The sequence below is a fragment of the Drosophila mojavensis genome, unplaced genomic scaffold (genome assembly GCF_018153725.1).
Source record: "Drosophila mojavensis isolate 15081-1352.22 unplaced genomic scaffold, ASM1815372v1 contig_277, whole genome shotgun sequence".
Taxonomy (NCBI): Eukaryota; Metazoa; Arthropoda; class Insecta; order Diptera; family Drosophilidae; genus Drosophila; species Drosophila mojavensis.
The window spans coordinates 3,076,311-3,090,056 of NW_025318822.1; the positions used below are offsets into that span (position 1 = coordinate 3,076,311).

The 13,746-nt window shown below is 43.5% G+C and overlaps 2 protein-coding genes across 2 annotated transcripts; one reads left to right on the plus strand and one right to left on the minus strand.

The window, feature by feature from the left end:
- Window positions 1-906: 906 nt before the first annotated feature.
- Window positions 907-2,444, minus strand: LOC6574202 (fructose-bisphosphate aldolase). Its single transcript, XM_002000224.4, has 3 exons — window positions 1,554-2,444; window positions 1,289-1,488; window positions 907-1,122 (listed from the first exon to the last, which is right to left on the minus strand). Exons 1-3 carry the CDS (start codon window positions 2,350-2,352, stop codon window positions 1,027-1,029), a joined length of 1,095 nt encoding a protein of 364 aa, XP_002000260.1. The 5' UTR covers window positions 2,353-2,444; the 3' UTR covers window positions 907-1,026.
- Window positions 2,445-6,426: 3,982 nt separating this feature from the next.
- LOC6574203 (general transcription factor IIH subunit 3) lies at window positions 6,427-8,199 on the plus strand. The gene is made up of 5 exons (XM_002000225.4): window positions 6,427-6,624; window positions 6,687-6,867; window positions 6,922-7,529; window positions 7,595-7,631; window positions 7,737-8,199. Exons 1-5 carry the CDS (start codon window positions 6,561-6,563, stop codon window positions 7,849-7,851), a joined length of 1,005 nt encoding a protein of 334 aa, XP_002000261.1. The 5' UTR covers window positions 6,427-6,560; the 3' UTR covers window positions 7,852-8,199.
- Window positions 8,200-13,746: the final 5,547 nt, after the last annotated feature.

Below are 13,746 nucleotides of genomic sequence, written 5' to 3' on the forward strand. Positions count from 1 at the left end.
AAAAAATTTCCAAAAATTTTTATTTATCATTTATAATTTTCTCCTTAGAGAATTTTCTTTTGCTCATGTTTTAATTTTAAGCAATATAAATATTTATAATAAATATTTACATACCGATTTTTTTAGTTAAATAATGTTATTTAAACTTCATTTGCTGCCGCAAATCATACCATGGCCAAGGAGCAGAGTATGAATCAAATTGTGCGTGTCTGTTATGAGGCAGCGATGGGCGAACGATGCGAGGCGTGGCACGAGTCGGCCATAACTTAGTCAGTGCTTTAATTTTAATTATTGCCAGCCCCCCACTCGGCTGAGGCCCCACTCAGCCCAGAGGGGCCATGTGGGTCTGACTAATTTGCCAGCAACATGACACTGTTGCCAGAGCTCAGCCCCGAGCCAGAGCCGGAGCCGGAGCCACAGCCACAGCCAGAGCCACAGCCAGAGCGCAGCGCGCAGCGCGGAGCTGCCAAGCATACACTCTCGGATACGCACGCATCAGAGTGAGGCGGCTGATTAAGCTGAATAGTTGGCCAGCTGGTTCACTAGCGCGTAGCCATTCACGGTTTGGCGTGTCGGTTCGACTCGGGCTGGCTTTTGGCATGCGTTTGCGTTTGCGTTAATTAAGCTGCAGTGCAGCAGCGCCGCAGCACGACGCTGGCTGCGTGTTGGCCATGTGGCAGCGCCTGGTAATCTCCGCGGATTAATGCGACACTTTGCAGTTAACAGAAGTCGTGTTGCGCTGCTGGCGCTGCCACGGCTACTCTTTGCTCTTTTGCACGCTTGTTAACAATATTTCGAGTTGTTGCCCGCCGATGTCGAGCAGCGGCTCGAGCGGCGAACATGTGGCCTGCGGCCAAGCGGCAGTCATCGATGCCACACAGTGGGGCAGGCACTCCGAAATGCAGCTGAATGCACATATGTATATGTATTTGTGCATATTTACTTATGTCAATAACAAACTGTAACTTCATGATTGGAGAGGTGGCGCCCGTTGCTTGCATTAACCCATATCCGAGCAGGAGGAGCTCACATTTCATATGCATCGACCAGTAATCTCTCGCCGCCCGCTGTGCCTTCTATGGAGCCAGGTATGTATTTGCCGATGCTGGCCAAACTATGCGCCTGTTGAATAATTAAGCAATACGTTAATTGTTTAAACAAATTACTGCTGCTAAAGCTCTGTATATTGATTGGCTGTGATGGCGAATGGGGCTGCATTAACTTTTAAATTAAATACATTGACACAAAGCAAAGTTTGCCATGCAATTAAGTGCGATCAGGAGCTTACCTTGGCGCGCTTAATCAGCTCAGATTGGGCTGCGAGCACATTGTCCTTCCGGCCGCCCCAGGATCGCAGGGCCGAGGCCTGCAAGGCACGCCCGAAGGCGAAGGTCAGAGCCCAGGGCTTGCACAGCGGCACATTATTGACAGCATTCAGGTTAACGGAGGCCTCCTCCTCGGACATGCCGCCCGATAAGAACATTACGCCTGCAGGTGAAAGACGCATTTCAGACGCGAGTTCACTGCATTTGAAGTACTGACTGGGCGCTTACCAGGCACAGCGGGGGGGACAGTTCGACGCAGAGCCAAAATGGTGGCCAGTCCGATTTCGCCGGGCGTGTTGTTCTTGTTGCTGTTCTGGCCAGCAGTCACCATGCTGGGGCTGAGGATCAGGCCCTCCAAGTAGACGTGGTGATCATTCATGGACTTGAAGACGGCAGCCAGCACAGCTTCGGTCACCTTTTGACAGCGATCCAAGTCGTGTTCCCCCACCATCAGCACCTCGGGCTCCACAATGGGCACCATGCGCTGCGACTGGCAGATGGTGGCGTAGCGGGCCAGAACGTTGGCATTCTCCATGATGGCCTGATAGGAGGGCGTGTTCCTATCAATCTTAATGACCGAGCGCCACTTGGCAAAGTCGCAGCCGTCCTTTTTGTACTGAGCGCAGCGCAAATGCAGGTCATCCAGGCCCTGGGTGGTGAACTCGTCCATGGAGCAGTAGAGCGGAACTGAGTTCTTGTCCACCTTAATGCCTGGAATGATGCCCTTCTTGCGCAGCACTTCGGCGAACGACTGCCCGCCGTCGGTCTTCTGGTAAAGGGTCTCGTGGAACATGAGTACGCCCGACACGGTCTCCGATATCTTGGGGTCCGTGGTGAAGAGCAGCTGGCGATACAAGCGCCGATTCTCTTCGGTATTCTCAACGCCAACCGTTTGAAATCGCTTGGCCATAGTCGATATCGATTCATCCGCGGAAATGATTCCCTTGCCGGGCGCAACTAAAGCCTTGGCGATGCAGGACAATTCCTCCTGCACCTCCTTTGTCGGATAGTAGAAATATGTCGTCATTCTGTTACTTACACAAAATTTTGAACCCTATGGATATCAGTCAAATAAATTTTGTAAACTAAGGCCAGACATCGAGTCTAGTAGCAATTCAACTGACGGCAACATCTAAGGTATACAGATTGGCCAAATATAGTTTGAAAAGTATGAAAATTAATTGAAAATAAAGTGTTCCATATAAAGAAATGTTTTATTATATATAAGAATTTTATACAATAAACATTTGATTAAAGAAATTTGACTGAAAAATATTAAACACTTTTGGAAAATAAATAAGTAAATAAATAAAAACAAAAACAAAATTATGAAGAATTAAATAATTTATTAACAATTTTAATGTGCTTGTACATTTTCCTAGAACTCACTGAAAATTGAAATCCATGCAGAAGAAGGCGTGTGGATGAATTAATGTCGACTTGCCTCTCTAACTCAGCATGTGCTCTTCATTCCAAGTAAGAAAAACTTCTTAGTTATATATATATTTTAAAATACTAAAATACCCCCTATTTCCCACTCGCGAAGCAAGCGACTTACGTAATGTACAATTAACCCTATATCAAATTTACTTTTGATTTATAAACCATTTGGCTCTGTTTGCATTTAAGAGTTCATTAAGTTGCCATTGTTAATCCTTGTGTTATTTAGAAAAGTTCTCCTTAATTTATGGTTCTTATATTAGGCTGCACCTTTGGCGTTTATCACTTCTTAATTGTTGACCGCAGTCGCGACCGCAGCTTAATGATATTCTAATTGGAGTTTTAATTGCTTTCTTCGTGGCGCTGGCTGAGACTGAGACTGAGGCTGAGGCTGAGGTGGCTTTTCATTTGAAATACTTACTTTTCGATAGCCGCAGATTAGAGAGCAATCTGGACAGGGTCATAAGGAAAGGAGAAGAGCGCTGGATAAACTTGCCGCACATTAATTATATTTTAGCCGCAATGAGGAGCACTGTGGATACAGCCTGGGCAGCTCCTCATTTTTATGGCTTTCACACGCACATTTTATGGCAAAAGTTTTGTTAGCACAAATTATAGGCAACGGCGCGGCGTTGCCAATCTATGTGTATCCGTGCTATCTGGCAGCATGGCCAACTTTTGTGATGCAAATTATAAGCGTATTGCGTTGCGGAGGCAATTTGCACAGCGTAAATTGAATTTAAAAAAAACACAGTTTTTCCAAATGGTTTCTCCGTCTTTTTCATTCTGCTTCTTCTTCTTCTGGGGCGCTGTCCAATTATTTTTCAGTTGCGAAGAAAATATCACTTATATGACGATAATTCTAATTGGCGTGGGAAACGCAATGGCTGTGCCGCTTTTTATTTATTCTTTATTATCTGCAATTATTTTGTTGTTGTTTGTTTACTTATTTTTTTTTTTTTTTTTTTTTTTTTTTTTATTGCAATTGAATTTCTGTGAGCAGCTGCGGGGAATACTTTAAAAGGATCGCTGGCGAGACACTAGCCTAATTTTGTGTAAATTATCGCACGAATTATGAGTCTCGAATGTGAAAAATTTGCCAAAAATAGTCAGCATCGTTAAGTTCGATAAATATCAGACAGCGCCAATGTGCAGTCAATATGTCGATTGGATCAGCTTGGCTTCTCAATGCGACTGCTCTGTATGTTCGTGTGAGTGTGAGTGTGAGTCAAGTGGCTGTTCAGTCAGCTGAGCTCAGCAGTATCAATATTCAAGCGCCAATTAGGCCAGACACTGCTAACCACTTGCTGCTCGCACTGGCCCAAGCGTCTGGCCAATAAATCTACTGTAAATCTTCGCAACAACTCGCTGGCGGCTCAAAATGTCTTTGCACCTAATTGAGCTTGGCGCTGACTCAGCAGAGCCAGCCGCATCGCAGCAGTAGCAGCAGCAGCAGCAACAGTCGAGGCAACGTTGTCACAGTAGCTTAAAAATTATTAATTGATTATCTTTAAACGTTTTAATTGAAATGAGCGTGCGCGCACAAGACAGAAATACGCTCAGCTAGCTAGTTGACTAGCCAATGCTCTAGGATATTAAGGAAGTATTCCTCTGTCTGTTACAATGGAAAGTTTCATTGCTAGGAAAATTGTGACTACTTTAGCAGCTCTCCTAATATGAATGATAAATGTGATATATAATATAAAATTTTTATTAATTGTTAAAACATTTTTGAACTAGTTGGCTTTCACGTGAACCAGTTTGAAAATCACATGAACACATTTACGTAATTTGTAAATTTATTAAATATTAAATAAAAAAAAAATAATGTTATATAAAATTAAATATATGATTTCAATGTAAATTGTATGCTGAGTAAATATTAATAAATAGTAATATTTTAAATAAAATCAATTCTCTATCTCTTTAGGCTGCATCTGAGAATTGCAATTCATAGCTAAATAAATATATGTGCATATAAAATCAAATAAAAGCCCATCTCTTCATAATCATATTCCAAACTCTTCACAAACGATTTGAATTTGGACAAAAAAAAGTTCGATTTGCGTCTAGCTCATATTTGTTAATTGTTAATTAATAGCGGATTAACCACTAAAGCACCCTCCCTCCCAGTTTGCCATGCTGCCAAAAATCCGAGCATTCAATTGACTGCTCTTAACGGCAATATAAAATTGTCGCTCTTTTTTTTTTTTTTTTTTTACTGAAGCTGAAGCTAAAGCTGGTCTTGGCCAGGCCAGACGGGCCACTGATGCTGCTGGTCAGCGTTTAGTCAGTCAGGCGTAATTATTGTTATTACCAAATTAAGTAGCCAATTTTTTGTCATCGTTAACGTTGTTGTTGTTGTAGTCGAGTGTAGTCCGCCTGTCCGCTGGTCCGTTGACTACTTCCAGCTGTGGCTCCGTGGCAACTCGTAATCCGCCAACTACATGCAGCAGCCGCCTGAACTGCGAGTATGAGTGCGAGTGCGAGTATGAGTGTGAGTGTGAGTGCGAGTGCGAGTATCAGAAAAGTGGGTGTCTGTCTGACTTACTCACGCTGTTGCTGCGTGGCATTTTTTTTTTCTTACAGATTTTGGTTTCCAATTTTGAGCACAAAGTCGTTTTGACCAAAATACAAAGACACACACACAGACACACACATGTTTGTATGGTGGCATAATTTTCAAGGAAAATCTCTTCATTTTTAATGTGCTTGGCAGCCACAGCAACTGGTCACATATGTTGCCTGGCTGTGCTATTGCGTTGTCGTTTGTAAAAATCAATAAAAAATTATAAAGAAAAAAAAAAAAAATGGAAAAAAGCAGCAGTTAGTCGACGAGTATGGCAACGTCTTGAGCCTGGGTCTTGGTTGGGGGTTGCGGGGCGGTGTTTATAAATCGACTGAGATTAAATCGAGCGCACATAATCATATTTAGCTTTTGGCTGGAGTTCAGCTGGTGGATGTCAACCTCAGGCCAGCTCGACATGGTTGGCCCCTCGGGGCCGGCTGGACCCCGCGTCGTGGATCGTGCAATGCATTTAACATGGCCAAAAACAATGGCTAAGCGCCACCATCTATGAATTAATCACGTTCATAATTTTGCGTCGTGTTGTCTTGTCTTGTGTGTTTCTATTTTTGTTTTTCTTTTTGTTTCTTCGTTTAGCTGTTCATAACTTTTTTTTTTTTTTTTTTTTTTTTTGTCTCGCGGTTAATTTGCCTAAAAAAGGATTTGAGCCAATCGACTAAAAAAGCCAAATCAGCCGTTAAATCGCCAAAAATCGACGGCACTAACCATTGGCTGCCTGGCTGCCTGGCTGCTGGGCACAGCAACTCATAACCAAATTGCATAATTATGCAACACTGTCTCTTGTCCGCTGTGGCGGGTGTTTGCTGTGGCATGTCTGGGCGCGAAAATGCTTGTGTGTGGTCATGTTGTAACAATGCATTGTTCAATTGTGATTCTAGGCGCATGCAGATGAGGTGTCTCATGCAACGATCCTCAACATATGCTAATAAACGGATTACGACTTCATGGCTAAGTGCTTAAAATTACAGTCAGTTAAATCGAACAAAAAATTTCAATAAGTAGTGCGATATTTAAATTGTATATCTGGAATTTGAGTTTGAATTTAAAATTGAAACCTTGAAGCCTTTGTCAAAGTGACTTTAATGTGAATTGAAAACCCAGCAATCGAGACCTTTACTGATAAATTAAAAGACATTAGTTAATGCTCGGAACTATCAACTGTCGCAGCTAGAACTATTATTTGAGTTGAGCGAAATCAGTTTCGTAAAATGGATGCCCAGCAGCAACGCAAGCGTCTTAGACACGGCTCCCACAGATCACTCAGGGGCTCAGGTGAGCTATACATATATATTTGTCACACTGGCAGTATGGTAAGAAAGTCTGCTGCCACACAGGGCTGCCGGAGAAGAACATGCTGATCATCGTTGTGGACTATGATGCCAATCAGAGCTATGTGAAGCGTGACCTTGAGCTCTTCACGAAGGTTGTGTGCTCTCTAACCATGTTCGGCAACGCGTATCTGCTGCAGAGCAGTGAGAACGATTTGGTCATATGGTCCTGCTCCAGCTATGCCGTGTAAGTCGAAGGGATCGAGTGCGATACGACTGTCTAACGGCCAATCGTTTACAGTAATGTCATCTATCCCGAAAAGCTGATAGACCCGACGAAGGACAGCGACTCCCAGCTGGAGGAGCTGGCCGTTGTGGAGAGTCTCACCAGGATGAGGCTGTTTAACTTGATATCTCAGGATATAACCGTGATGAAGCGCCAAGCGAAAGAGGAAGAGGAACAGACGGTGACTGCTCTGCTGCCTGGCACCGTGGCCATGGTACTGAGTTACCTAAGTCGCTGTCGACGTGAGGTCGCCAAAGTCGCGCATATCCGTGGTCGCATTCTGATTGTCTCCGGCTCCAAGGAGCCGCCGATACCTTTGGCCACTATGCAAATGAATGCCTTTCAGGTCGCTGCCAGAATGGGCGTGGTCATTGATGTGTGCGCCCTGGAGCTGGAGTCGTCGTACATGCTGCGGCATGCAGCCGACATAACCGGCGGCTTTTACTTTTCGACCAGCAACTTTGACACCCTCAGCGGGGTCCTGCTCGGCCTGTTTCTAGCCTCGCCCCATGTGCGCCAGCATCTTAATTACCCGGTCCAGCCCCAAGCGGATCTGCGCGCAATGTGCTTCTGCCATAGCAAGCTCGTCGAAATGGGATTTGTGTGCAGCAGCTGCCTGACGGGTGGGTAGTCTCCTTGCAGCCTAAGCCTTGCATCCTTTTACCTATGCCTGCTTTGACCATTTCAGTCTTTTGCAAGTATACTCCGATTTGCGGCAAATGCGAGTGAGTATTATAGCTAGAAGAGATTCCCATAGAGTTTGCTTTATAAGGCTGTTCGCCTATCGAACTATGATTTCTTCTCCACTTATGAAGTTTTCCGTTTCACAGGACTATCTTTAAGCCGCCCCAGAAGTTGCAGATGTACATCGACAATAGGGCCGCCCAGCGACGCCAAAGGGAACTCCTGAAACTTGAGATGGAACGTCAGCTGCAGATTATTTAGCTGTGCATTCAGCTCTTTCTTTTCTTTAGTTTAACATCTCATTTCACTCGCCTTTGCCTTCAAGCTCTTAGCAGATCCACTCAATTAAAGCAACGCTGGATGGCGCAGCAGCCTCATGACTAGACCGCAGCGCACGTGCGTGCCACATAAATTCGCAGATTTCCACATGTCAGACACTTGACGGCGACGCCATTTTATGAAATCTTCATTAAATCAACTTTCAGGCGATTGCACAGACGCGCTGCGGATGGCCCGGCTCCTGCGCCAGCATACTTTACGGAGCCGCAAAGCAAATATTTTGCTTTTTCTTTCTTTTGCCTTCATTTTTTTGCTTTTCATTAAAATTTACGCATTATCGCATAAATACTTATGTACATGCCAGAGCGAAGTTGCCCGGTCGCCGCCTATCTGCTGCCTCTGCTCTGTATCCTGTGGCCTGACTGCTCGGCTCCTTCTCGTATTCCCGTCCCTGGCGAGTTTGGCCAATTTTTGCCAATTAACAGAGGCGCAATCTCACGTACATCGGCCATGCGTTTGTCGCATTTTCATTTCGCCAGCGGTTGGCGGCGTGCTCTGATGCTGTTGCCGAGGCTTCGTTGTTTGGGTTTCAATTTCGCGTTCGTTTTTATAGGCTTACGGGCAGCGTAAGCCGCGGCGTTGCCATATCGCCCAGCCCACAGGCGCCTATCAGTGGCAGTCGTTAAAATGCTTGTCATAATTCCGCTTATATGCATGTGACATTTAGTGGCGATGGCCATTCAAGATTCCCATCGGGGCGCACTGGAGTACAGCATTTATGGGCCGATACGGGGCGGGGAATGCGGGAGTGCGACCAACCACAGGCAATTATTTTAAACTGTGGGGTGACTATGTAAAATATTAACACTACCTACGCACAGTGAAGCGAAAATATTTACACTTTTTTTTTAAGTTTTTCTTGTTATTTTAATTATTTATTACCATATAAATATTGGAAAATATTGAAAACTTATTATTATCAAAATAATTTTATGTTGTATTACTGTTAATTTATTTGTTTACATTGCATTGTAAAAGGGATTTGTGTAAATTCTGATAAAAATGCATTAATAGTATCAAATTGCATTTGATGACCACTGTGCACTGTGGATTCGTCATAAGTAAGCCGCTTGGTCTGCATATTTCAATTTATTTTTCTCACTCAGTAATTTCCTTTGTTGAAATTTGCCTGGGCGTACACTGCGTATGCGTAATGCAATGTTATATACATTTTTGTTCTCTCTGTTTTTGTCGCTTGGCATGCCAAATATTTGCGCGGCTCTGGGCCATAACCTTGCCAAAGAGGCAGTCAGGTAGTCAGGAGGCCAACAGCTGGTAATTGTCAATGGCGTTGGCGTCACTTTGGCTTTGACTCCGCTCTCGCCGTTGCCATCGCACTCCGTTACTCCGTTACAGTTGGCTCTTTGGCGTTGGCGTTGGCGTGGCCGGCGCACGTTTCGATTTGCAGTCAATGAATGCGCTCGTAAGTCGTGAAACACTTTTTTTGCACTTGCATTTGGCTTTGGCTTTGGCTTTTTAATTTGCATTTAGAGTTGGCGACCACCCACGCTGCCTTTGGCTGCCTTTGGCTGCCGGCTGCTGACTGCCGCCTTCTTCTGACTCAGTTTCCATTCATAAACTCAAAAAAAGTTGCTCAGGTGTTGACTGCCGCATTTGGGCTGCAAAGTGCAAGCGAATCGAACTTTTTCATTTTTGGCAAAAGTTCAAGCAAACGACGTGCCCACAAGACGTGCCACCTGCCCCGCCCACCGCTGTCAGTCAATCAGTCTGTAGTTAAATTCAATTGGGCATTACGAAATCTATTTTTCTTAATTGCATGCCTGGCACTTTTGTTAAGTGACAAAACATTTATCAACGCTGCCTGGTGCCCGCTGCCAGCTGCCTGCTGCTTGCATTTATTGCTTGTTAATTGCCCAGTAGAAGCACAAACAGCACGCCCACCGCTCGACAGCCACGCCCATGGCATGCAGTGCACCTGAACAAGGACATTGTCTCGGTCCCTACTGGAGTTCTGTTTAACTTGGCTGCAAAACGCTTGTTGGTCAGCCCAGCCCAGTGAATGCTCGAGCAGAGATGCAAGCTGCAGAGGAGCTGCAGAGTGCAACGAGCTGGCTGCACTCTTTCAGTCATAGCACGTGTGCGTGACTGAGCTGCTGGCGTGACTGTCACGAGCACACGAGCTCACGAGCTGGTCACGTGCGCATCTCCAATGTAAATATTTGCTGGCAGACGCTGTTATTACCTGTCCGGCCGGCACTGTGGACTGTGGGCGGCAGCCAGTGCACTGTGCCATAGGCTGTGGGCGTGGCAAATATCGTTGTAAGTACAACACATTGCACATTTGCTTGGCCTGTGTGTGCGTCCCACAAAATGGTGACAAATAGCTGGAATGGCAATGTGTGTTGGTGTGTGTGTCCGTGCGTGTGTGTGTGTGCGTGTGCGCCCTTGACTGCATTGCTAATTGTATCTCTAGCTGTTGTCTGCTACTCTTGCTGCACTTTGTGCGCTATGAGATTTATGCGCTATGGCAGGAAGCTCTTGATTAATTGAACTTTAATGAAAAGATTTATGTGGCTGCAATATTAAAACGCACACAGCTCCACATTTTGGTATCAGGTTAATTGCTTTAATCGTTTTGACAACGCTGGCTAGATAGCTGAAGCTTAATTTCATTCTATATGTATTTCTCAAGGTTGCCAAAGAAGTTTTAGAGTAGAGCTTTTATAATATATTTTATATTTTTCTTTTTTAATTAAGAGCGACATACTATGACCAGCTGAATTTTGACAAATATGAATAAAATATTTCTAAAAGGCGTATGCTCTTGAAGCCGATCACAAAAATATTCTGGTAACTTTATTTATTTATAATAAATTTTTATTTTTTATATTTCGACTTACTGACATTGAATATTTTCGAATTTGTAGTGAACGTTAAAGTTTTTGTATACTATTTTCAATACTATATTTATTATATATAATATAACTAAGAATTTCATTGTATATAATCCCAGTTTTACTATCATATAAAGGAACTAAAATTACAGCTGGTCAATCTTTCAGAGAAAATCCATGTTATTGAACTGCTACAAATATTACTTAGAAACACTCCAATGCGATCTATTTCTCATATCAAAAGTTGTCTAAATAAATTCTTAGCGTGATTTATTTTGGCTGCCGCCTTCGCTTAACTTTCTTTCCACGGAATCTCGTCGCATCCATCACAGAGCTATCGAATGCGCTAATGTGCATTTGTTATTCAAGCCGCAGTGCTGAAATGCAGCGTTGACTTAGCCATAATTCATTCAATTTAATCGCATGTGAATGACAATTCTATAACTCATTATGTGCGCCTGCTCCACATTAGACAATGGCTTGGGCGAGCCATTGAAATGCGCGCAGCTAATTGATATTCTTCAACGATAATCATGGAAATTTATGCCACAATATGTAAAATATTTCTTCAACGGCGGCGTCATCCTCATTGTTTCTTCAAGCGCTTACAACAAATTGCAATTGCAGCAGTTTCTGCATATTAATTCTCACAGTGCTGACGTAGACAAGTTGTTTGTTGCGATTGCTGTTGTTGTGGCTGTTGCCGGCACGAGCTGCTGTTGCTGTTGCTGTTGCTGTCGTGTCTCGCATTGTTTCTGCTGCTGCCGGCTGCTGCTGCTGCTGCTGCTGCTGGTAATGTTGCTGCCGTAGCAGCCACTTGAGCGCCGCTTCTGACAACTGTAACAATGCACTTTCAAATGATAATTGTTACAACTTTTATCGCTGATATTGCTGGCAACTGTTGCCACCGTTGCTGCAGCAACATTGTGGCCAGCCTTTGGTTTGCAGTTGTTATTGTTATGATTATTGCATGGTTAGTGCCATTTTACTTCTTACTGCATCTGCGTTGCTTTCTTCCTCTGCTTGTCTTTAATACCTTCAATTGGGCGAACCCAATTGGGCGCCGTGGCATGCAAAAAAGATGCCCGTTGCCCGTTGCCCGTTGCCCGTTCCAGCAATTGGTCTGGCAATTGTTTACGTGCCGTTGACAGCGGCGCAGGCCCTAACAAATATTCATGTAGGGGCGGCATTTGTTTGTTGTTCTTTCACGTTGCAATATTGTCAGAGCCTGTAAAAACACAAGCAGCAACCACATTTTGTTTGCACAAGCCTGCCAGACAGTCGAGGCGGGCTGGAAAAGTGACAAGAGGGGGCGTGGGGCATTGGGGCATTGGGGCATGGGGGCGTGGGGGCGTGGGGCATGGCCCTAGCCAAGCGACAGTTGGCACCCAATGCTGCCGTCCCGTCGATCAGACGACCAAACGTGGCACTTGAACACGATTTTTCCTGTTTCAACTTTTTTGTTGCTGTCATTTTTGTTAGCCACGTTTATTGTTTGTGGCTGCATAATATATTTGGGCATTCATGTTTTACCTATTCACATTTTGATTTTTATTGATTCTCGATTTCGTTTATTGCGGCTGCCCAATTTTGGTTAGTGCGGCTGGCCAAAATCAATTTCATTTATTAGATGAAATGCTGGCAAATTATGTGAGTTCAACGCCAGGGGGCACAGCGCCAGCATTGATTTCTCAATGGCCCACGTGTGCAGGGGGGGGCAAACCTTATCTGCCCAGCTTTGCAAAGCTAAAAACTATTTTGAGCGCGCTGCTGGCACATGTGAATGTTAAATATTTGCCAAAGTTGCGGCTTAAGGCCTTGAACTTCCAGCTAATAAATATTTCAATCCACGCTGTACTTGATAGTTTATCCCAAAGTTTCTGAAAATCATCAAATACCTCGCTCGCGCTGTTGTGTAAAATGTAAATAATATTTCTTGATTACACTTTGGTTGATTTCGTATGCATGGCGCTTAGCTGATGCCAGCTAATTGACACTTAACATGGCTTGGAGTATTTTCAAGTTAATTGTGTGTCGACATCAGCAGCAGCCGCAGACGCAGCCCCTCTCCCACGACTCCAGCTCGCCACTCATTCCACTTGGCTCCACTCCACCGCCCGCTGGCTGCGACTCTTTTCGTACACATGTTAGTATTTAAATTGCCTTGTCGTCTGTTGTTGTCAATGTTGGTTGCGGCTGCTATTGCGCCTGACATTTTATCGATACACCTGCAAAATGGTTGCTGCCACGCATCGAGCTGCCACATGCAAATAAACTGCATAGAAACTGATTTCAAAACAAAAGCCAAAAATCAGACCAGCAAACTCTCGACTCTTCAGTCTCGACTCTTCACGGACAGCATTTGTGGTCGCTATAACAACAAGAACAACATTGTGACCCACTCGTTCCCTCATCCAAATCCAAAGCGAAAAACTAAAAGCAATTTTATCCCACAAATAGGTGAACAATTGATATTGATAATAATTGCATGGAGATATTCCTCCTTATTAAAATATTGGTAGATTCCCTATTAAAATTATGGCATCAATAAATATTGTTTTGAATAATATTTCTATCGAAAGTTCAACTTTTTTAAGAGAACGTAATCTTTTTGTAAATAATAAATATAGAAAAGTATTATTAGTAATAATATGAGCTTTGAATAAATATTTGTTGGCAACAATCGACTCTAATTATTTGTATTCAAAATATTCATATTTCAATACAGCAATATAAATAAATATTAAATGAGTATTTATTAAAAAAAAAAAATATTATTATTATTCTGACATTCAGTATTTTTTAAGAGTATATTCTCTTCAGGCTACAGATTTTGTTTTTGCAGTCTTAATTTGCCGCGGTTTATTTATTTAACTCTTATTTATTATTACAAAAATATTTTGCATTTTGGTTTTATTTAAATGTCCCGTTTCCCATTTTTGGTGCTTTCAACAATATGCAA

What these genes read in the sequence shown, in the direction of transcription:
- LOC6574202 (XM_002000224.4), bottom strand. Translation starts at nt 2,352, where the DNA reads ATGACGACATATTTCTACTATCCGACAAAGGAGGTGCAGGAGGAATTG. An exon ending in TGTCCCCCCCGCTGTGCCTG is followed by an intron (nt 1,489 to 1,553) that starts GTAAGCGCCCAG and finishes TTTCACCTGCAG; the next exon opens with GCGTAATGTTCTTATCGGGC. An exon ending in AGCTGATTAAGCGCGCCAAG is followed by an intron (nt 1,123 to 1,288) that starts GTAAGCTCCTGA and finishes ATTATTCAACAG; the next exon opens with GCGCATAGTTTGGCCAGCAT.
- LOC6574203 (XM_002000225.4), top strand. Translation starts at nt 6,561, where the DNA reads ATGGATGCCCAGCAGCAACGCAAGCGTCTTAGACACGGCTCCCACAGA. An exon ending in CAGATCACTCAGGGGCTCAG is followed by an intron (nt 6,625 to 6,686) that starts GTGAGCTATACA and finishes GCTGCCACACAG; the next exon opens with GGCTGCCGGAGAAGAACATG. An exon ending in GTGCAGCAGCTGCCTGACGG is followed by an intron (nt 7,530 to 7,594) that starts GTGGGTAGTCTC and finishes TGACCATTTCAG; the next exon opens with TCTTTTGCAAGTATACTCCG.